This window comes from Perognathus longimembris, chromosome 8, assembly GCF_023159225.1.
Source record: "Perognathus longimembris pacificus isolate PPM17 chromosome 8, ASM2315922v1, whole genome shotgun sequence".
NCBI lineage: Eukaryota > Metazoa > Chordata > Mammalia > Rodentia > Heteromyidae > Perognathus > Perognathus longimembris.
The window spans coordinates 48,567,835-48,591,730 of NC_063168.1; the positions used below are offsets into that span (position 1 = coordinate 48,567,835).

At 44.3% G+C, this 23,896-nt stretch overlaps 2 protein-coding genes across 3 annotated transcripts in view; one reads left to right on the forward strand and one right to left on the reverse strand.

Moving 5' to 3' along the window:
- Positions 1-62: 62 nt before the first annotated feature.
- On the forward strand, positions 63-23,809 carry Abcg5 (ATP binding cassette subfamily G member 5). 2 transcript variants are annotated; one of them, XM_048353021.1, is made up of 13 exons: positions 63-381; positions 987-1,108; positions 8,108-8,244; positions 8,323-8,421; positions 10,967-11,099; positions 13,200-13,339; positions 14,031-14,160; positions 14,644-14,857; positions 14,957-15,162; positions 16,071-16,209; positions 18,694-18,879; positions 21,737-21,849; positions 23,298-23,809. In XM_048353021.1, exons 1-13 carry the CDS (start codon positions 236-238, stop codon positions 23,489-23,491), a joined length of 1,959 nt encoding a protein of 652 aa, XP_048208978.1. In that variant the 5' UTR covers positions 63-235; the 3' UTR covers positions 23,492-23,809. The 2 variants fall into 2 exon arrangements, with proteins under 2 accessions (XP_048208978.1, XP_048208979.1); XM_048353022.1 differs by lacking the exon at positions 987-1,108 and having other exon boundaries at positions 295-381.
- Positions 15,232-23,896, reverse strand: part of Dync2li1 (dynein cytoplasmic 2 light intermediate chain 1) — a 38,943-nt gene continuing 30,278 nt past the window's right edge. Inside the window, exon 14 of the mRNA XM_048353024.1 lies at positions 15,232-15,754. The gene's annotated coding sequence lies outside the window, so the exon portion shown is untranslated. The remainder of the gene's footprint in view (positions 15,755-23,896) is intronic.

Genomic DNA, 23,896 nt, shown 5'->3' on the forward strand with positions numbered 1-23,896 from the left:
CCTCTCTGGCAAGCCCTCCCACAAACACGCAGGGTGTTCTGCCCACTGCCAAGATAAGGACACTCTGTCTAAAGGTACATCAGATAATGGCAGCTGTGGCCAAGTCCCTGTCCTGCTGCCTCCCAGGGAACTTCAGGGCCAGGCAAGGGAACAAGAGGGACACTCTGCCACTCGGCTGAAGCCACTCCAGGGAGGGTCAGGCCACCAGAAAACCTACCTCTGCTGTCTGTTGGCCATGAGTGAGCTTCCCTTTCTGACCCCAGCTGGGGCCAACACATTCCAAGTGAACAGAGATTCCCAGAGCTCCCTAGAGGGGGTTCCTGAAGCTGCCTCTGAACCTCGGCACAGCCTGGGCGTACTCCATGTCTCCTACAGCATCAGGTAAGGCAAGAGCACATAGCCCCACCTGGCCTCCCATCCTTTCCCTCTCCCCACCTCTCTCCGCTAAGGGGACCATGGGGTGGGGGGAGGCTTTGCGCTGCCTCCTTAGTAGATGGGGTGGTGGGAGGAGAGGGAGAAGAGGAGCAACTGTGTACGGCCCCTCCTCTTGCTCAGGGCAAGGCCCCATTGTCCTCTTACCCCTTCCCATTGCCCACACCCCTTCTCTGGCTTGTCCACACCTCCCTGTGTGGATGCAGAGGGCGTAGGGTGGCCCGGCACCTGGAGGAATGAAGCCTGGGGTGGGAATCAATGTATCAACATGTCCTCTGTAGCATCTTGCAGCCAGGCAGGGCAGCTGCCTGCTGGCACTCGGGGCAGCGTCTCGCAGGCACTCAGCGCAGCTGCTGGCTGCCACGTTCCAGGGGTGGTGGGCACCTGTAGCCACTGCACAACCAGGTTGCAGAGCAGGACACAGGGGCTGAAATCTGGTTGGGAACCTGTCCCAAGATAACTGGTATGGAGCAGAGCAGGGATCAGTACTGGGGACAGAGGTCTGGACTGCAGGACTCCATGCTGCCTTTGCCTTTGTGGGATTTTCTTTGAAGCAATCGTGTCGGGCCCTGGTGGAACACTAGATCCTGTTGGCAGCGGTGGACGAGGCAGATCCTCAAGGACATCTCCTTGTACGTGGAGAGTGGGCAGATAATGTGCATCCTGGGGAGCTCAGGTAAGTTTCTGAGCAGTGCTCTATTCTCAGTAAGGGCTCAGATAAAGGCTTTCACTTGGTTTAAGTGCCAGACTGGAGAAATTTGTATATGGTATATGGTACTAGGGATCAAACCCAAGGCCTCATGCATGCTAAGCAAGAGCTCTGCTGAGCTACATCCCCAGCCCTGTAGGTGAATTCGCATTTCCAAGTATAGAAAGAGCTCTGGGACAGTGGCTAGCACAGTCACTCAGCAAACAATTTCCTCCTCCTCATAGACTGGGGGGAAAAAGCACCCTCTTAAATCTCATATTTGATTTACTTTTTTTCCATTATGATGTACATTAAACATATAGTCAGGAATAGAGAATAAGTTAAGTGTAATAGCTCATAGTTACTTGGGAGGCAAGGTATGCAAAAATCACAGTACCAGGTCAGAATGAGCAAAAAGTTTGTGAGACACTCCCTCATCTCAACTAAAAAAAACCTGAGTGTGATGATGATGGTTCACTTTGTCATCTCAGCTATGAGGGAAGCATAAATAGAAGGATCATAATCTGGGTTGGCCCAGGTTTAAATGCAAGACCCTACTAAGAAAAAAGCACAAAAAAGGCTGGGGGTGTAGTTCAATTAATATCAGGTCTTACCAAATCTTAATATATTTGCTTCAGATCTTTTTTATTTTTAAACATTACAGATTATAATTAGGCCATTATGTGCCCATTCCTCCTATCATCTATGCCTCTTTTCCAGGCGTCACTATAAGCTTGAATTCTATGTTTGTTTTTGTGTCCTTGCACCAGGCAGTCATTGTGCCCCCATGGTATTATTCCTTTTGGTGAAGCAGTTTCTTGTGGCTAGGGCAATTTTCCTGTGAGAGCCATGGCTGTGATTCTTCAGAGCCACATTAACAATGCCAAGTGCTGGAGAAGGGGCACACTAGCCCTGAAGAGAGGGTCCACCCTGTGTTATCCTGGTGTCTAAGATGAAGGATTCTGCAAATTGGCTTTACAGAAGCCTCGGTTGAGCAATTGCTTGCAAATAGTTGACAGCTACTGCCACTGTCCACTTGCACTGGTCTCTTGTAAAGATGGGGACTGTATAACTGGAATGGAAATTAGGCATGGTACTGGTTAGAATTGATCCCCTCCCCCCCCCCACCACCACTAGAGTTTGGTCTGGAGGTTTGGTTCCCAGTATGGACATAATAGATGATGTTGGAATCTTTGAAAGGCAGGCCCTTGCGGAAGATGGTTAGTCCATTGGGGGCATTGTTCCAGCAAGGGACTGATCTAGTTCTTGCAGGACTCCAGTTGGTTCCTACTAGGGTGAGTTGATCTCCAGTTAGTTCCTACTAGGGCGAGTTGATATATATCTATATCTAGATCTAGATCTAGATCTAGATCTATATAGCTAGCTAGATATAGATATAGATATAGCTATATAGATATAGATATAGATATAGATATAGATATAGATATAGATATAGATATAGATATATCTCAAACCAGATCCCTGAATCCCTTTGGGCTTTTTGTCTTTCATGTGTCCTGGCCCTTGCTGTAATGCCATTTGTCATGTGGTGTAATGTAGCCACAAAGCTGTCTCAATGCTGAGCAGTTGAGGCCACTCAATTTTGAACTTTCAAAAACTGTGTGCTAAATAAATCGTATGTCAAAGTACCCAGTCTCAAGTATTTTGTTATAAGCAACAAAAAATGGACTATATCTCTTTGTACTCAGAGAATAGAATCCATGTTAACTTATCTACACAGCAGGTACACAGCTGGTTGGCAATAGTAGTGTGTTAAGATGAGAAGGAATTTACTTCCTGCCTTTGTCCATTTGGGCTTATCTAACAACAGACCATACACCGAGTGGCTTCCAGACAACAGAATTTATTTCTCACAGTCCTAAAGTCTGGGAGGTCTAAGATCAAGGAGCTGGAAAGTTTGTGGGTGATGAGAGCTGGTTTCCTCAGAAATAGCCTAAATTCTCCAAGTGAAAGAGGAAACTTATTTTTTTAATTATTTTATTGTTATTATAGAGGTGATATACAGAAGGGCTAGATTTACATGAGTCAGGTAGTGAGCACATTTCCTTTCATACAGTGTCCTCTGTTCCCTCTTTCTCTCCCATTCCCTTCCTCCAGCCTCCACCCACGGATTGCATAGTTCACTTTCATCAATGTCCAGTGGGCTCCACTGCTGTACTTTTTCACTTTTTCCCCAAGTTCTGTGCTTTCCCCCTGCCCTCCCAAAGATATACATGTGTATACACTGTATATAAGATAAAGAATACAAAATCATCAGAAAAAGAGTAAGAAAAAAGAGAAAAAGTTTAAAGTCTTTTGTCTCCATATTTTTTTGTTTCAGTATATATATTATTTTGTATAAATGTGAAGAGATGCTTGGGCATTGTACCTTTGTGATTCTCTCCTAAGGCTATCCTCTTTTGGTCTTTATGATGGCATCCCGTGTCATTTGTCATATCTCAGTGTGTTTTAGATGTAATTTCCCCATAGCAGAGAGAACATGTGTCATTTGTCTCTCTGAGCTCTGCTTACCTCACTTAACATGGTTTGCTCTAGTTCCAACCACTCCCCTGCCAATGACATTATTTTATCCTTTCTAATGACTGTGTCAAATTCCATTGTATATAGCTACCACATTTTTATTGTGGTGCATCCGAACTGTCTCCCTGTCTTGGATATCTTGTGAATAGTGTGGTAATGAACATGGCTATGCAGGTGTCCTTATCACATCCTGGCTCATGATACTCAGGGTAGATGCCTAACAGTGGTATGGCTGGGCCATAGGGAAGGTCTGTGTTTCGTTTTTTGAGGAACCTCCAGACTGCTTTCCATAGTGGATGTCCTAGTTTACATCCCACCAGCAGTGCAGTAGGGTTCCTTTTCCCCGCATCACCATCAACATTTGTTGTTGTTTGAATGAAAAATGTTGGCTAATCTAACTGCGGTGAGATAGAATCTCAGAGTTGGGAAACCTCTTTTATAAGGGCACCAATCCCAACCGTGAAGGCTGGGCTCCACATTTTCACCCTTAATTCCACCTACCCTCTAATCCCATCACCTGGGGAGTAAAGTTTTCAACATAGGGATTTTAAGGGGACATGAACATGATTATCATTTCACTAAGTAAAGGACAATTACACTTTTCTGCGGTTTCCTGTCAGTCCTTACTTCCATTTTATTTGCTTATTTGGTGTGTGTGTGTGTGTGTGTGTGTGTGTGTGTGTGTGTGTGTGTGTATTGGGGCTTGACCTCAAGCTCTAGGTGCTGTCCCTTAGCTTTTCCCCCTCAAGGTTAGCACTCTACCTCTTGAGCCACACCTGCATTTCTGGCTTTCTGGTGGTAACTGAAAAGTCTCATGGACTTTTCTGCCTGGGCTGGCTTTGAACTATAATCCTCAGAACTCAGCCTCCTGAGTACCTAAGGATTACAGGTATGAGCCACTGGTGACCAGCTCTTATTTTCATTTTAAGAAACAATTTCTAAGTATATACATGTACCATAACATTCAAGGTTGTTCTAATTTTCCTTTTGATAAATAGAATATACTCTTTAAAAATTAAAAACTTGAGTTACCCCTACAATATTTTTTTTCTCCAATGCTTTTTATTTGTACTCCTTATGTGGAATTAGGAAGGGTGGATGTAGCACTCTTTTCAGAAATTCACCCCACAGCTATGTCATGCTTTCTGTGAGTCTCACAGAGGGTAAACAGTGAGTAAGGCTCTTGATCTGGGGATATGGACTTATTTCTTATGCTATACCTAATCATGGTTCTATGACAGCATCTGCCCTTTTACTGAACAAAAATCCACAATTCCTCAGAGGCAGGTAGGTTTTATTTTTAATATCCCCCTGCTTTGCATACCCTTAACATCTAGAACAGGGTCGTATAGAAGGTGGTAAATAATTATTTATGGAACAAACAAGTAAATAAATTAGGTCCATGGACTAGTCACAGTGTTTTACAAAATGACATGATTCCATTGTTGTCTCATGCTAAGCAGAAGTATCTATCAAATTTTATTAGTGAGGAAAAGATAGCATATAGTTCAAAGTCTCAGTAAACAGTGGCCTCATGCAAGTCTGCCTAGGGCCACCTAATGCTAATTTATATAACTCATTACTTGAAATTGATTGGAGCCCAGACTCTGGCCTGAATATTTCTTGACAGATTATTTCAATTATAAATCATTCCTGTTCTATTAAAGGATTAATCCCAAAAGACATAGTTCTACTCACCCTCAAGGCACTAGCCATTTTTGTGTTTAACTTTGTTATATTATTCTTCTTTTCTCCAATGATTATACATATCAGTTTTTTAATATCCTTCATTGGATGAGCTTTGTGAACCTGTTTCTTCCCTCCTGGATGAGTTAATAAATATTTGGTCCATGTTTATTTATTTATTTATTTATGTTTGGCCAGTCCTGGGCCTTGAACTCAGGGCCTGTCCCTGGCTTCTTTTTGCTCAAGGCTAGCACTCTGCTACTTGAGCCACAGAGCCACTTCTGGCCTTTTCTATATATGTGGTGCTGAGGACTCGAACCCAGGACTCCATGTATATGAGTTGAGCACTCTTGCCACTAGGCCATATTCCCAGCCCCTTGGTCCATGTTTAAAAGACTGAGTTAGACATGTTCTTCTAATTAAAAATTTTTAAATGTCCTTAAACTTACTGGCTTAAAACAACAAAAGTATCATTTACTTTTATCTCAGTGTTGCTGAGTCAGAAAGTGACTTGTTTCTTATAAAGATGTAGTCAGAAGGATGTTAGAAGGGCTCTGTTCATCTGAAGGCTCAAGTGTGGTTGAGTACAGCTCCCAGGTGACTTTCCCCTACATGGGTGAGCTAGCTACTATTTAACGTTGCTCAGTGAGGATGTGTGTGATGAGAAGATCCAGGAAAGAACTCTGAGGATCTCCCACAGGACGCTGAGAAGCAGCAGCTACACTGGACTGTAGAGGGAATGATGGCTTTAAAATGGGGTGTGTGTGTGTGTGTGTGTGTGTGTGTGTGTGTGTGTGTGTGTGTGTGTAAGAGCAAGACTTACAGGGCAGAAAGCAATATACCATGATCCTACAGGGCCAGACAACACACAGATATCTGTCCACTAAATCTGATAACAAGTAAGTAGCAGTGATGTCCTGGAGGAAGGATGTCTTAACACAGTGGAGAGGCTGTAAGACATTTATTTAGATCTTCTGGCAGTGATTAGATCCCAGAAACACAGGGCCTGGGAGTGTCTAGTTAAATGAACCATGCACACGAGACCAAAGATCATGGTTGGCAGTTGAAAGGCATGTTTCTTGTCTTTATAACTCACGCTTCTTTCTGTTTCATTGCTACCTCTAACTGAATATGCTTGGTAAGTTCTGAGTTTCGTCAGGTGTTAGGGAAGGTGATGGTGGAAGGGCTCATGTTTGGACCTCTTCAGAGCAGTAACAGCTTCTTCATAATACAGAAGATCCCGTCTCAGGCCACCTTAGTCTCTCTTCTCAGGCAGTTCAGAACTTCCTGCCTGTGGTCCTTGTTGTTAAATCTATCTGCTTAGCACTTCTGGGCAGAAAAGGCCTGGCAAGACCTATCTTGTCTCCAGGAATTCTTGGGGATATGCTAATTTGTGTCTGAATGAGAGTGGCCACTAGCTGGCTTCAAATCCCAGAGGATTAGGATTTCACCTAATTTCCAACCATAGGAAAAACAAAACAAATAAAACAGGTGGCACTTCTTCCTCCAGTCACCTCAGGCACCAGGCAGTTAGTTCAATGCAGCTCTTGGTGCTGGCTAAGGCCAGCCTGGTTTTCCCCAAAGGACTAAGTCTGTGCTCCTCAAGCTCTGTCATAGGAATCATCCTGGGATCTTATTAAAAAGCAGAGTTGGGTCCAGTAGGTCTGGGTGAGGCCTGAGGTTCCACATGTCTAGCAACCCCCAAGGGGATGCTAAGGCTATTGGTGCTCAGACACTACTTTGTCAGCAAGACCCTAAGTAGAGTCACCTATATTCAGGTACAACGGAGCAGTCCCAGGGGACCACAAAAAAGGAAATAAGATGTTCTAGGAGTCTATATGTTTTAAGACTTTTGTTTTCTTCTGATCTTGTTTTCTCCTTTTCAACACCAAACAAATTTACTAGGCCAGTGACCCAAACCTATAATCCTATCTACTCAGGAGTCTGAGATCTGAGGATTAAGTTCCAAGGTAGCTGGGGTAGAAAAAATCAGTAGTAAGACTCTGCTCTCCAACTATCCAGCAAAAAGTTGAAAGTGGAGCTGTGGGCTGGGACCATGGCCTAGTGGCAAGAGTGCTTGCCTCATATACATGAAGCCCTGGGCTCGATTCCCCAGCACCACATATATAGAAAATGGCCAGAGGTGACGCTGTGGCTCAAGTGGCAGAGTGCTAGCCTTGAGCAAAAAGAAGCCAGGGTCAGTGCTCAGGCCCTGAGTCCAAGGCCCAGGACTGGCAAAAAAAAAAAAAAAAAAAGAAAGAAAGTGGAGTTGTGGCTCAAGTGGTAGAGTGCCAGCCTTGAGGAAAAAAAGACAAGGAAGAGTACCCAGGACCTGAGTTCAAGCCCCAGTACACACACACACACACACACACACACACACACACACACACACACACACACACACCTTCAGCTCTGGAGTCCAGTCTCACCACCATTTTGCCAAGGTTGCTGACCTCCTCAAGACATCAGGGCTATGTCCTTGTTACCAAATTCGGCTGGTGTGTGTGTGTGGGGGGGGGGGTGTGGGTGTGGGTGTGGGTGTGTCCTCAGCAGCATCACAGTCACCAAGCTTGTCCCCTCTTTCACCCAGGGGCAAACATAAACAGATTCATTTGTGGCCTGCAAGTTTGACATCACGGAGAACAAACCAGGGTCCCATGGCGAGGTCACTGTCTCCACAGAGGCCTGTGGAAGCTTGTCCATTGTCATCCTTGCGGGGCGGGGGGATCCTCAGGGCCTTCCCTTGTCGCCCGCCCCCAGGCTCGGGGAAGACCACGCTGCTGGATGCCATCTCTGGGAGGCTGCGGCGCACGGGGACGCTGGTCGGGGAGGTGTGCGTGAACGGCCGCTCGCTGCGCAGGGACCAGTTCCAGGACTGCTTCTCCTACGTCCTGCAGGTGGGAGCGCACCCCACCCCGGGCCCGCCAGCGCGCTGGGGCCCGCACGGGCGGCGCTGATGCCCCCCTCTTCTGCAGAGCGACACCTTTCTGAGCAACCTCACTGTGCGGGAGACGCTGCACTACACGGCGATGCTGGCCATCCGCCGAGGTTCCGCAGACTTCTTCCAGAAGAAGGTGGGTGCCGTGGGGGCCCCTGAGGTGAGCCCCCCCCCCCCCCCCCCCCCCCCGCTTAACATGTGACCTGCCCGACCAGAGATGTGCTCGAAGCCGGTGTTAGATACACAGGGTGAAAAACAGAGCATGAAATAATTGAAATTTTGGTAAGTGTTCATGTTAGGTTGAAATGGCAATGTTTTGGTTGTACTACTGAAATTATTATTATTTTTTTTTGTCAGCCACTCCCTGTCAGCCCTCTTACTGGGGCTTGAACTCAGGGCCTCGCTCTCTTGGTTGGCGGTTTTTATTCGAGGCTGCGGTTTCTACTGCTTGAGCCACACCTCTATTCTGGTTTTGCAAGGTAATTGGAGACCAGGGTCTCATGGACTTTTCTGCCTGGGCTGGGTCATCCTCAGATCCCAGCCTCCTGCATAGCTAGGATGACAGGTGTGAGCCAGCAACACACCCTGTCCACCTGTTTCTTCTAACGTTTGGAAGTTCTGCTACTAAAATATTCCCACTCTGTGCATGGTATGCATGACCTTTCTCTTCAAGGTCTGTGTCTGAACAGATGTTATTTGTCCCCACTAATTGTTCTCAGTTTGCTTCTGGAATGGGCCTCATGAAAATCGAATTCAGTTAGTGAAGAAACAACGATGGAATCGTCAACTCTTTTCGGGTTCCAATGTGTTTCTTACATGTGCCTACTTTGGAAGTAGCTGCAGGTCCTGCTGGGGGCTCACCTTGAAACATGGCCATTTGTGTCTGGAGAGTGAAGGCATGGGGGCACCCAGGGGACACGGACAAACAGTGACAGGTTGATGGGTCACCTGCAAAGAGCCTAAAGACTCAGATTCCACCGAAGAGGCTTCCTGCAGGAGCTGGCGACAGTAAGTAAATGTCTCCGTGAGCCTCCAGGGAAAGCTCATTCCTTTTCTGATGCTGCAGAGATGAGGAAGCGAAGGAATCTTCATTGGATGGTGAGCATGCCAACTCAGCCGTGTCACACAAAACTCTTCTAGTCTAATGGCAAGAGGAGACCCTTTCCCCCCAGATTGCATCAATGTAGTTTGCTTTCTCATTATTCCTTTGTACTATTTAGATATGTCCCTTCTTTTGGCCAGTGCTTCATCTCTACTGGAGATCATACCTCCTCTGGAATTTTCCTCCAGTCTAGTGTGGTGTTTTGTTGTTTTTTTTAATGCACTGTTTCTTTTTTCATTATGAAAGGAGCCCAATTTCACTAGGGGCTGATAGGAACAGACTCATGACCATATTTGTATCCTCAGATATCTTCTGAGGATGCTGTTTCCCCTAGCAGGGGAATCTGTAAAGGGGGATCAGAAGTAGAAGTCTTCCAAACTGGAGACATAGTGGAGGAAGGACCAAGGGAGGAGGAGGAGAAGACTGGCTTTCTTGATTAGAAAGTCAGTAAAGAATGTTATTGGTATTGTTACAGAAAGATTGAACAGACGGTTGGGAAACCAAGTGAAACACTTGCAAAAATAAGAATTCAATTGTATTATGCTGCGGGCCCAGAAGAGCTTCTGCTCTAATCTCTGAGCTCTCAGCAATCACGTCTTTATAGAGTTCTATAGGGGACTTGGGCTATGAGGGCTGTGCTGGTACCTATAGGTGAGTTTAAACTAGGTGAGAAGGTTGCTGAGGTTGGAAGCTCAAGGCAGGAGGCCTGTTTATGGGAGCAGAACCAAGGCAGAAGAAGGTAATTACTCTCCCAGGGAAGATTGTGCCATTCAGTCCTCTGTGCTGCAGGGGCATTCCAGGCAGACTAGTCACACGCTGTGAGGTAGAGTGCACAGGGTCCTGTCTCATTTCAGGATTCTGTGCTTGATGCCAGCCAAGCTCCAAGCTCCTGGACAGTGGGGGCAGAAGAGGAGAGGGGACAGGGGCTTCCTGGATCTACAGATAGAGCAGGTTAAGGAGCATTGGCAAGGGAATTTAAGAAGTGTGGCTGTGGATTATAAATTGGATTCCCTTTGAAGGCCTTAAGGAGATTCAAGTAAAGATTGGAGTGATTTTAATTACTTTTGGTAGCTGGATTATATCCCTTTGATGCAAAACCACAGGGGACTCTCAGACTTATTCGGGTTACAGAAGGAAAACTGGATTCAGTTCAAATCAAATTGGAAGTTTTAAACACAGAAAACATTTATGATAATAAAGTTTCAAAACGCAAACATTTACAAAATAGGCTATGTTATAAGTAAGACTTTGGGGAATTTTTCTGTATGGACTGAATTGGTTTCAACATTGGAAAAGAGCATGTTTCCTAGTGAACTTCCCCGAGGCAAGAATAAACTTTTCTTATTGTTGTTGCTGCTGCTCTAGGGATTTTAGAAACAATACAATTGTTTAAATTAGATACATGTATTAAAATTATGATCTAAACCAAATTGGATTTTATTGTAACAGGCTTGATCTTCCCGGGGTGTGAAAGGTCCAAAAGTGGCCCCTGCATGCGAGGGAGGCATTGCTTTAGTCCCTGCACTGGAATAATAGCACCAGCAACAGGCAGCCGTGTTGGGCTTTGTGTCCCCTACAGGTCGAGGCAGTCATGGCAGAGCTGAGTCTGAGCCACGTGGCAGATCAACTGATTGGCAACTATAATTTTGGGGGAATTTCCAGTGGTGAGCGGCGCCGGGTTGCCATTGCCGGTCAGCTTCTCCAGGACCCCAGTAAGTGGGATGCGGATCTGCTGCAGCCTGGGCATCCCCCATTACCTCTGCAGGCGCTTGAGGCCCTGTCTGCATAGTTCCTATTCAGAAAGGGGCAGGCATAGAGTCTTGATATCATCTCATGTACCCACAAATCCCCAACTTAACAATGCTTTGACTTTAAGATGGAGGGGAAGTGATTTACATCATACTTAAAATTTTAAATGTTTATCTGTTCCTGACATAACAGTATGTAGTTTATCACATTCTCTCAATGATAGGGAGCCACAGTACCCAGCTGGCCAGAGGGCTGCAAGAGAAACAGCTGTTCTCTACACTGTGCTGCGTTGACAGGCTATGGTGTCCAGTAGGCTAGATGGACTAAGTACATTCTTGACTTCATGCTATTTTCACTTTCCTATGGGTTTATTGGGAAAGAATTTTATCAGGAGTATTTGTACAATGCCCCTCTTGGACTTGGAAATAACACACTTGTATTTTTCTGTTCCATTTGAGTCTTCCATAAAGATGGGGCCCGGCTAGTTCAACTTAACTCTCTCTCTCTCTCTCTCTCTCTCTCTCTCTCTCTCTCTCTCTCTCTCGCTCTCGCTCTCGCTCTCGCTCTCGCTGGTCTTGGGGCTCCAACTCAAGGCCTGGGCACTATCCCTGAGCCTCTTTGTACTTAAGGCTAGCACTCTACCACTTGAGCCACAGTGCCACTTCCAGCTTTTTCTGAGTAGTTTATTGGAGATAAGAGTGTCACACACCACTTGGGCTGGCTTTGAATCCCCAGATCTGAGCTTCCTGAGTAGCTAGGATTATAGGTATGTGCTACCAGTGCCCAGCTCAACCTTACTTCTTATTAGAGCAGTATCACCATGACTGCTGAAAAAGTACAATGAGTTCTTGGTGTGATTAGAAATGTTCATGAGCTGGGGGGGAAGCAGTGACTCACACCTAGCTACTCAGGAGGCTGTGATCTAAGGATCTCAATTCAAAGCCAACCCAGGCTGGAAAGTCTCTCATCTCTAATTACCCACCCAACAGCCAGAAGCAGAGATGTGGCTCAAGTTGTAGGGTGCCAGCCTTGAGCAAAAATGCTAGGACAGCACCCAGGCCCTGAGTTTAAACCCTAGTACTGGGGCGCACGCGCGCACGCACACACACACACACACATAAACATACACACACACACAATGAAATGGAAAGAATTAAAGTAGGAATTTAAATGATATGCTAAAAAAGTGTATATGCCTTAAGAAAGGAGGATTCAAGATGAGGTAGCTTGTCATCCCCGCAGACTTGCTTGACTTTCCACTTGTACAAAGTTTATCACTTATATGTACTTGAGAGAGGACAGGGTGAATCTGTTTTCTTGTACTGGAGATTTGACCCAGGACTACAAACAAGACTGTCTTCTGATGGTATCTGGTCATTAGAAGGTAAATAAGAGAAATGCTCTTAAGAGCCCTTGTCACTTTTGGAGATAGAAAGAACTTACAGTTAAATCCACTAAAAAACCAAATGACTGTCCTACTTCAGACCTTGTTTCATTTCTTTGCCATGCAAAGACCTTAAGGCTGGAAACCGCTGCAGACATGAAAGGCTCCAGTCCTGGGGATTGAACGCAGAGCCCCAATCTCTCACTTGGTTTTTGTGCTTAAGGCTAGTGCTCTACCACTTGAGCCACAGCTCTGCTCCCAGCTTTTTGGCTGATTAACTGAAGGTAAGAATCTCACAGGGCTGCCTTGGCTGGCTTCAAACTTTGATCCTCAGATCTCAGTCTCCTGAGCAGCTAAGATTATAGGATTGAGCCACTGGCACATGGCCTCTGTCAGTGGAAATACCTCTGTGTCAGCCTGCCAGCCTTTGTTCTCTGTCACTGTCCCCTGGATGGAGCCCAGAGTCCACAATCCCAAGTAGGATGCCTGATCTACTTGTCTTCCTATCTCCAGACATGTTTCTGAGCTGAGTTGGGCCTTTCCTCTTGGGTTCAAGCTACTTTTCCGCACACATTGGATGGAGTATGGCAGATCAATAGAAGACAGGTCTGAATTCTGAGTTTTAAGCACAGAACCTGCTGGGCAGTGACGGAGATATCTGCCTCTTCTTTGTTGGCAGAGGTCATGATGTTTGATGAGCCAACCACAGGCCTAGACTGCATGAATGCAAATCAGATCGTTGTCCTCCTGGCAGAGCTGGCTCGAAGGGACCGCATTGTGATCCTCACCATCCACCAGCCCCGCTCTGAGCTCTTCCAGGTAAGGGATTGCTTTGTGTCCTGCTCAGCCCAGGGGAGTGTTAAACTGGGAATGGTGGGGCAGCAAAGATGCATACTCAGGCATTAGCAAACAACCACCCTGATCTGGGAAGGGTGAAGGATGAAACTTGCTCCTTGTAGCACCTACCATGTGCCAAATGCTTTCTACACACAATCTCATTTAGTCTACAGGGCAGACCCCAGAAGCCAACGTCAGTATGTCCACTTGATAGAGGAAAATAGCAAGGTGTAGAAATGACTCAAAATAGAGCCAAGATATCCCATTGTTATTAAAAGCTTACACTGGTAAATACACAGTAAACTAGTTGGCTGGAAAGGCTGTGTCTTTCCAAAAAGCATCTCATTTGATCCTTCCATTACCTTTCTGTTAGCTATTATTTGCTTTTTATAGATGAGGGTCTGAGATTTTAAGCACAAACAAGAAACAATCAGAACACCCCAGATGTCACTCTCTGAGTGCCAAAGCTGGAAATTAAACCTATGCCTTGTAGCTCTTTTGTGCCCCAGAAATGATGCATGATCCACAGAGGTGACTCCTGGCTGGTAAGTACAGGAACATACTTTGAGTGTCTCCCATGGACTCATGGACAGTCTGATACATAGCCAAGGTCATCAGGATTGACTGACCTGATGACCTGACCACCCACTAATACCTTCTATTGTCTGATCAGTACTTTGACAAAATTGCCATCCTGACCCATGGAGAGTTGGTTTTCTGTGGCACACCGGTAGAAATGCTTGATTTCTTCGAAGGCTGTGGTTATCCTTGTCCTGAACATTCCAACCCTTTTGACTTCTACAGTAAGTTTTCCTTTCACATTCCCCACTGTGAGTAGTTTTCAGTCTTTCTGACTTCAGACATTTGCCTAGATTGACGCCAGCTCTTTTGTGCTTTGGTTTCCAACTGTGTTTTGGTGTTTGGGTTTGTTGTTTTTTTTTTTAGGGAATTAATTTATGAACTAAATAACTTGCCACTGATGATCTATCAGAATGAGCTGAAGGCTCTCTCTCAAACAGATTATTATAGTCCTATTTTATCAGAGAAAAATTAAATAGCACCTGAATTCTCTTAGGCAGCCCACAGGGGATTCTCACAGCATTGCTGGGTAGCTTTAAGATACTCTGATTATGTGGCAATTATCAATAAGGGTTATTTCAATAGAATGAAGTAATATGGCTAGTACTCCTGAATCAATGATTGTGTGTGTGTGTATGTGTGTGCACATGAGTGTGTGAATGTGCATTTAAAAACACATGGGTCCTTTCTTTGGGGGAAATTTTTAGTGGATTTGACATCAGTGGATACCCAAAGCAAAGAACGGGAAATAGAAACCTACAAGCGAGTCCAGTTGTTTGAATCTGCCTTCAGAGAATCTTCAATCTATCAGAAAACTTTGGACCACATTGAAAGAACAAAACACTTGAAAACCCTACCCAAGGTTCCTTTTAAAACTAAAGACCCTCCTGGAGCTCTCTGCAAGCTGGGTGTTCTCTTGAGGTAAGAGCCTTGAAAATGCGAGTGAGGCTTATTTCAGGTCTTTACACATTTGCCAATAATGATAGCAAAGAAATTAAAATAGCGTTGTTTGGTTTTCAGGAGAGTGACAAGAAACTTAATGAGAAATAAGCAGGCAGTAATTATGCGTCTTGTTCAGAATATGATCATGGGTTTGTTCGTCATTTTCTTCCTGCTACGGGTCCAGAACCATATGCTAAAGGGTGCTGTCCAGGACCGTGTGGGTATGCTGTACCAGTTTGTGGGTGCCACCCCATACACGGGCATGCTCAATGCTGTGAATCTGTGTAAGTGCCTATGTGGGGGGAGTTTTGCCTTTCTTTCCCTGAACATTTCCTGGCTCCTCTAGTGATCGCATTGCAAAGGTCCACCATCCACTGTCTGTTTTTAATTTTAGGAAAACCTGGCCCCTTCCGATTCTCTTTGAGGAAAAATAGTCTCAATGTATATTAGGTATAAGGATCCAGGGAAACAAAGCCCTGAAGTGGGGAGTTGGGGAGAATTTGAGGAGAGTTCTTCCAAAGATAATTCCTAGTATTTCATCTTGGCTACTAGAATGTGCAGCTCTTGGGGGCCCAGTTAACCGGACCAAGTTCACACCATTATTTCTTTTTTGGAGCCTATTTCAAAAGAGTCAGTGCCTAATTTTCCAACTCACCAGGAATCCAGAAACAACACATAGCTGTCTGGTGTTATTGTTAAGACAAGGAAATGGACAGTAGTAGCAGCACCGAGTTCAAGAAACAAGACAGAAGGATGATAGGTTTGCAAAGTTGGTCCTAGATGGTCATGAGGAGCAAGGAAATTCCATGTATCCCTGGGCTTTTCTGGCCCTCTGAGAGCCCATGTAAAATGCAAGCGGCTGTGAGGGTCAACATCCTGCACAGGGAAGGGATGAAGTGCAAGTCACTCATTCATGTCCCTTCACAAGTGCTTGACTTGGTGATAACGTCCCACATTTGAAGGAAGCAAATAAATTACGATGTCTTTCCTAACCCTATTGCAACTCAAGTGGAGTATAGATTTCTGGGATGGGGAGTGTAGCAGGTGCCCTCCGGTTCTATGACTAGGACACCTGTCTAGCTCATCCTCACCATCCAGTCCTGACAGGCCTCAAGTTCAGCTTGGGCTAGCCCTCCCTCCCTCCCTCAGCTGTGTGGTGACTGACTGTTATGGAACCTGCCTTCCATGCCAGTTCCTGTACTTCGAGCCATCAGTGACCAGGAGAGCCAGGATGGCCTGTACCACAAGTGGCAGATGCTGCTGGCCTATGTGCTGCATGTCCTCCCCTTCAGCATCATTGCCACTGTGCTTTTCAGCAGTGTGTGCTACTGGTAAGAGAGTCTGGAGGCCTTCGGGTCACATGGGCCAGGCCCCTCCCACAGGGTCTTGGAGGGCCAGGGGGATGTGTGCAGGCGGCAGGAGTGGGGGTCGTGGCTGACTCCAGAGTGCTTTCTGCTCTGGAGAATCTATACTTTGCCCATTAATGTCTAGTTCAGTGTTGTATCTTTTAGTACATGGATTGTATTACAAATAAAATAACTGAGTGCACCGTGACCGTCCCTAACACTGTTGGGCTTTGGTTGAGAGCTTCTTTTTATTTCCTAGATAAATCCAAGAATGTGCAGTTAAGATACTTGTGGGATTTGTTGTCCTGGGGAGATAAGTGCTCAGATCATTGAGGCTCTGCCTTAGAAACTAGTGAGAAAATGACCAGCATCCTCTAGCTCCATGAGTTTAAAGGAACCCAGCTTGCTGCCTCAAGAGAGAACTCAGATAGTTCTTGGGATGTCTCTCTTCACTGCCTGGATTCATATGCAAGTGCTCCCAACCATAGCCATTGTGTCCTAGTATATGTAATAAAAAAAAAAACACATGATGAGCTGGGCGCCAGTGGTTCATGCCTGTAATCCTAGCTACTCAGGAGGCTGAGATCTGAGGATCATGGTTTGAAGCCAGGCTGGGCAGGAAAGTCCATGAGACTCTTATCTTCAATAAGCTACTCAGAAAAAACAATTATTAAAAGAGAAGGTGAGTTCATTTCTTGCTGAGCACTGACCAGAGGCTGAAATTAGGAGGGGGGAATGTAAAGTTCAGGTTTATATCGGCCATGATGTGTGATGCCACTGGCTGCAAAGTTGGAATCTTAAGGGGTTCTGGGCCTAGCTAAGGAAAAGTGGCAGAGTGTGTCCAGTTAATATGGCAAGTGGTCTGTTCAACACCTGCCTGGACACATCAGTGAGAGAGCAGAGGGGCGACTGCAAAGGCAAAGAATGCAGAAGGATCTGAGGTAGAGACATTTGGGAATATGGAAGACAGGAAGCCATGATTAGAGAGGGCATTTTTCACAATCTGAACTTTTGGAAGTTGAGCAGTTTTGAGTCTAAGAAACGTTAAATGTCTGAAATTAGGCAGACAAGGCCACCGAATGGAGATAAGCTAATTAGATATTTATGTTCATGATTTATCAAGAAGGGTAAAGAAAGCCTGGCTCATGCCTGTAACCCTAACTAATCAGGAGGCTGAGCTCTGAGGATGGAGGTTCAAAGCCAGCCTGGGAAAGAAAAATCCATGAGATTCTTATCTCCAGTTAACTAGCAAAAAGCCAGAAATGGAGCTGTGGCTCAAGTAGAATACTAGCTTTGACCACAAAAGCTAAGGGACAGCACCTAAACGCTGAGTTCAATCAAGCCAGCACCAAAAGAAGAAAAGAAAAGAAAATCTCAAAAAAAAGTCATTGTGGATGGAAATAGAAAAAAAGAATGGAAAGAATGATCCTCTTAGTGCACTATAAAGGTAAGAGAAGGGGCTGGAATATAGCCTAGTGGTAAAGTGCTTGCCTCGTATACATGAAGCTCTGGGCTCAATTCCTCAGCACCACATATAGAGAAAATGTCAGAAGTGGCGCTGTGGCTCAAGAGGTAGAGTGCTAGCCTTGAGCAAAAAGAAGCCAGGGACAGTGCTCAGGCCCTGAGTTCAAGGCCAGGGCTGGCAAAAAAAAAAGGTAAGAGAACATTTTAAGTGACAAGACTACAGTGGTGAAGAGAACTCATAGTGAAATAAATGTCATGATTTGAACAAGAAGAAAGGACAGCATTGAGGAGTGCTTGCTTTCCTTACTCTGCAAGTGAAATAACTATAAAGTCTCATGGTTATTTAATGCATGCTGTCACCAGTGAAATATAATTTGGTGGAAGGATCTAGAAGGAAGGTGCACAGGGAAATGAAGGTCCAATTGAGGGAGGGTGGTTAGCATAAAAGACAGGATGGACAGGGGTTGGGAGTAGAAAGCAGAGGGGGAGTGAAAGTGGTGAGGGATTTTCAGGCTGAAATTCATCCTACAGAATACGATGAGGTTTAGAAAGTAGCGGGCTGAGCAGCACAGTGAGTCAACCATTGGTGTTTGGTAGGAGTGTTGTGAGGTAAAACATGGTTATTGATAAAGTGACCCTCAGAGTTGAACAGGTCTACTTATCACATCTGACTGTGACTGTGATCCAAGTAGTGTCATATTGTGCTATGAGAGCAAAAGGAGCTGTCCCAGGCCCCTCACATTGAGGGGAGTCTCAAGAAAAACAATTCTAGCAGTTCCAGAAAGGCTTTACAAAGGGAATTTGGCTTTTCCTGCTGGCTGCTCCTACCCACTAACCACCACAGGTTTATTCATAGAAGGCAAGTATGTCATTTTCCTTTCTAAAAATTTTTTTAAATTATCTTTAAGTAGTTATACAAAGGGGTTGCCATTTAGCAAAGCAGTTTGTGAATCCAATGCATCTTGAGAGAGAGAAAAAAAACTAAAAGACATTCCATGTTTCTAGGACGTTGGGCTTATCTCCTGAGTTCTCCAGATTTGTATATTTCTCTGCTGCTCTGTTGGCCCCACACTTAATTGGTGAATTGCTAACTCTTGTGATACTTGGCATGATCCAAAACCCAAATATTGCCAACAGCGTAGTGGCTTTGCTGAGCATTGCTGGATTGCTTGTTGGATCTGGATTCGTCAGGTAAGGATTTAGGTTGGTATGATTTTTGTTATTGATCATCAGATGATTCCTAAGAGGAATTCCAGAGAGCTATGTGATGCTGGCTAATTATCATCTTACAGTTTGGAGCATTTATACTGTTTGCTAATCATTATTGCTTTAGACTTTGAATAACAGTTATGCATACATTAAATAAAGTTCTTTAGTGCGCATCAGGAAATGGCAAGGTAAGCATATTATTGATATGATTCATATTTACAGTGTTTAACTCTTGAGTAAGAAATTCAGCTCACACTTGACTTTGCTCAAGGCTCACTGTGGTGATGTCCATGATGCACGTGACTTCCTGGAGAGAGGGCTGAGCAGCAGTGAGAGGCTTCCTCCATGGCTTAACTGTCACATGGTCAGGAGCTAGGCCCTTTCTATGTAAATTAGTTGCTTTGCTTACAAAATGGAGGTTCTTATCTCAGCTGGCCCCGATTCCAGAGATCACAAGGAGTAAATGAAATTAGCGATTTGAAAACACAAGGTGAATAATACTGCACTATGCAAAGGTGCAATGTTTTAAAGCAAAGTGAGCTAAGTGTGGATCAATCTAGAAGGATATTTTCTCATTACACTGTATTTGTCTCAGCTGCATAAGTATATTATTAGCATTTCAGAAGAATGCATACAGCAAATCAACCCCAAGTGTATGAAATGGTCTGATTTTCCTCTTTGACTTCCACTGGTTTCTTCTCTCTGCCACTTATTTGCACAAATCTTGCCCTTTGGTCCTGTGGCTACAGGAGCTGTCTCTGAAAGCCTCTCTCTTTTTCTCTTCTCTTCTCTTTCTTCTCTTCTCTTCTCTTCTCCCTTCTCTCTCTCTCTCTCTCTCTCTCTCTCTCTCTCTCTCTCTCTCTCTATCTCTCTCTCTTTCTTGGCCAAATTTTGTGCAACTCCACAGAGCAGCCTTTAATATCTAATCAACTGTCAACCATAATTTACTAAACGCAGCTGTGTCTCATTTATTATAACTAACTTCCTCTTCTGGGAATTAAAACTAGTCAGATAAGAAAATACCTGCAGGGTAAAAACAACAACAACAACAAACAGGTCCAGAAAGTACCAGAAGCCAAAGACAGTGTTCAGGCCCTGAGTTCTAGCCCCAGGACTGGCAAAAAAAAAAAAAAAATTGCCACTAGATGCAAAGATGAAATCTTAAGGGGTTCTGACCCAGCTAAGGCAAAGTGGCCAGAGGGTGTCAAGTTAGTACGGCAAGTGGTCTGTTCAACACCTGCCTGGTCATATCAGTGAGAGAGCAGAGGAGCGACTGCAATTTTTTTTCTTTTTTGCCGGTCCTGGGGCTTGAACTCAGGGCCTGAGCACTGTCCTTGAGCCTCCCTGTGCTCAAGGTTAGCATTTTACCACTTGAACCACAGCACCACTTCCAGCTTTTCTGAGTAGTTTATTGGAGATAAGAGTCCCACAGACTTTCCTGCCCAAGCTGGCTTTGAGCCATGATCCTCAGATCTCAGCTTCCTGAGTAGCCAGGATTGCAGGCATGAACCACAGGTGCCCAGCAGTTTAAAACATTTTGAAATCATCTATAACAAGAGCTTTGCAAACAGAAAGTATTAAATACATGTATTTTTTGATCAGTAGATGCTATCTAGTGGCCCACAAAGTCCACAGCATTAGCATGTAGCTTCTCCCAAAAGAGATCAGAGAGGAGCTATGTATCCTTTTCACAATGAATGCCTGCTTGCTTTCTGCATCAGAGAGGAGCTATGTATTCTTTTCACAATGAATGCCTGCTTGCTTTCTGCATCCTGTCTCTCCCCCCCACCGCCATCCCCCATTTGTTCTCACTTCATACCCAACATCTTAGTTCTCTTTAGTCTCCTCCTCTAATGTAATATGTATTAGATGTCTATTTTCTTATATATTTATATAAACAGTGCTTACAAAAAATTATGCATCAGTCATTCATAAGAGGGCTGCTGGGTCACTCTCTAGTGGACCACTAAGCTGTGATTAAAAATGCTGAGTGCTGGGCTGGGGATATAGCCTAGTGGCAAGAGTGCCTGCCTTGGATACACGAGGCCCTAGGTTCGATTCCCCAGCACCACATATACAGAAAACGGCCAGAAGCGGCACTGTGGCTCAAGTGGCAGAGTGCTAGCCTTGAGCGGGAAGAAGCCAGGGACAGTGCTCAGGCCCTGAGTCCAAGGCCCAGGACTGGCCCCCCCCCCAAAAAAAAATTGCTGAGTGCTGTCTCTAACTTAGAAGGATGCTCAAGATAAGCCTCAGGAGAAAGCACATAAAAAATCAAATGCCATTTATATTAACTTTTATGAACACACACCTGTTAACTTGTTATTTCTGAGCAATGATATTTCTTTATATTATCACTATTACTTCAAGATTTTTATAGTAAGTAAAATTTTTGTAGTAGAGATGGAAAATTATATTTGTGTTAGAAAACAAAATAAGGCTGGGCCCTGGTGGCCTATAATCCTAGCTACTCAGGAAGCTGAGATCTGAGGATTGCTGTTCCATGCCAGCCTGGGCAGGAAAGTCCATGAGACTTATCTCCAATTAACCACCAGGAAACCAGAGGCGGCACTGTGGCTCAAAGTGGTAGAGCGCTAGCCTTAAGCAGAAGAGCTCAGGGACAGTGCCCAAGCTCTGAGTTCAAGCTCCAGGACCAACCAAAGAGAGAGAGAGAGAGACAGAGAGAGATAGAGACAGAGACAAAGAGAGATACAGAGAGAGACAGAGACAGAGAGAGAAAAAGAGACAGAGAACAAAATAGGGTTGGGCTTTTTTCCCCATTTGGTAAAACTATTTATTAGAACCTGTTGAATTTCATATCTCTTTTTTTTTTCTTTTTAAGAAACATAGGAGCAATGCCCATGCCTTTTAAAGTCTTTGGTTATTTTACATTCCAAAAATATTGCTGTGAGATTTTGGTAGTCAATGAATTCAATGGATTGAATTTCACTTGTGGTAAGTATTCAGTTTTGGAATATTATTTTAAATATTACTCTGAGCAAGCAATTTCCTGAGGAAAGTATACCCAGGAAATGTACAATTTTGTAAACATATATTCATAATATATTATTTTGTAATAAATATACTGTTTTGAAATACAGCCTAATGTATTCTCTGATTTTTTTGTGGGGATCCTAGGGCTTGAACTCAGGGTCTAGGAGCTGTCCTAGGGCTTTTTTTTTTACTCTACCACTTGAGCCACAGTTCCACTTCCAGCTTTTTGTGAGTTTATTAAGTATAAAGTCTCACAGGTTTTCCTGCCCAGGCTGGCTTTGAACCGTGATCCTCAGCTTTTAGCCTCATGAGTAGCTAGGATTACAGGCACCAGCCACTGGCACCAGTTTTCTGATTTTTTTTTTTAAAGAAGATAAGTAATGGTCAAGTTATTAGTCTCCTATCAAAGATCAATAGCTTACGGCCACTTTGATGTTATCAGGGAAGTGAATGGCCTTGTGTACACTGAAGTAAACACCAGAGTATTCTAGATAGACTCATTTCTTTTTTTTTCCCCCCCCCCTTTGGCCAGTCCTGGGGCTTGGACCCGGGCCTGAGCACTGTCCCTGGCTTCTTTTTGCTCAAGGCTAGCACTCTGCCACTTGAGCCACAGCGCCACTTCTGGCCATTTTCTATATGTGGTGCTGGGGAATCGAACCCAGGGCTTCATGTATACGAGGCAAGCACTCTTGCCACTAGGCCATATTCCCAGCCCTAGACTCACTTCTGATACCTGTTGAACACACTGAGGCAGGCTAAAGTGGCTTCTTGTTTCGCCAAATATACATAGAAAATAGCTGAGTACAGCCAATTTGTGGCAAAAGTTATCCCAAAAGAGAACAGTGGAAATTAAAAAGATCCTTGCCTAGTGAATTCTAGGGCTACTTCAAAGACAACTAAAGAATATGGTAGACTTTTACTGGCTGTTTAAAACATCAATTATTTTAGAATTGGTGCTAAATGATTTTTTTGTTGTTGTTGTTGCCAGTCCTGGGGCTTGGACTCAGGGCCTGAGCACTGTCCCTGGCTTCTTTCTGCTCACTCTCCCACTTGAGCCACAGCACCACTTTTGGCCTTTTCTATATATGTGGTGCTGGGGAATCAAACCCAGGGCTTCATGTATACGAGGCAAGCACTCTTGCCGCTAGGCCATATCCCCAGCCCTAAATGATCTTTTTTTAAACCAGGAATATGGTAATGAATCCATATCCAAAATAGAAACAAAACCTTTTCTATTTTTAAGTGAATCCAGGGTCCAGAATGATCACTCTTGTAAATTCCAAATTGTCTAAAATGTCATATTTAGGCAGCTAGATATTTTAAATGTTAAACATTTTATGAGCACTAGGGAAACAGCTGTTGATTAAATAATGTACCATAACTGACACTGTCAATCTTTTCTTTGGCAGGCAGCTCAAATAATTCTGTGATAATTAATCCAATGTGTGCCCTCACTCAAGGAATTCAATACATTGAGGAGACCTTCCCAGGTGCAACATCCAGATTCACAGCAAACTTTCTGATTTTATATTCATTTATCCCACTTCTCATCATCCTAGGAATAGTCGTTTTTAAAATAAGGGATTACCTCATTAGCAGATAGTAAAGAGTATCACTGGGAAAATGGAACTTAACTATGAATGGCTGCTTTGAACACCATGGATTTCTTCCTGATGGAACTTGTTAAGTCTTCAACCTATAGGATTCCATTTGTGACTGTTGGATCTACAAAGGATTTGGGTGCAATGGAAGTGCTTCGCAGTCCCTTAGTATTCCATCTTGTGGGACTCTGGGTATTTGGAAATTGTGACCAAGCTAGTCCAAGAATGTAAATAACAAGAATTTATAAACCTTCAGGAGACTAGTTTGGCTATTTGTTTTCATGTTCTAAATACAAAAAAATAAGCCAATTTAAAAATTACATTTTCATTTGATAAAGAATTTGGAGAGAGAGAGAGAAAGAGAAGTGAGGATGGATGGTTACTGACTAGAAATAACAGGAAAAAAA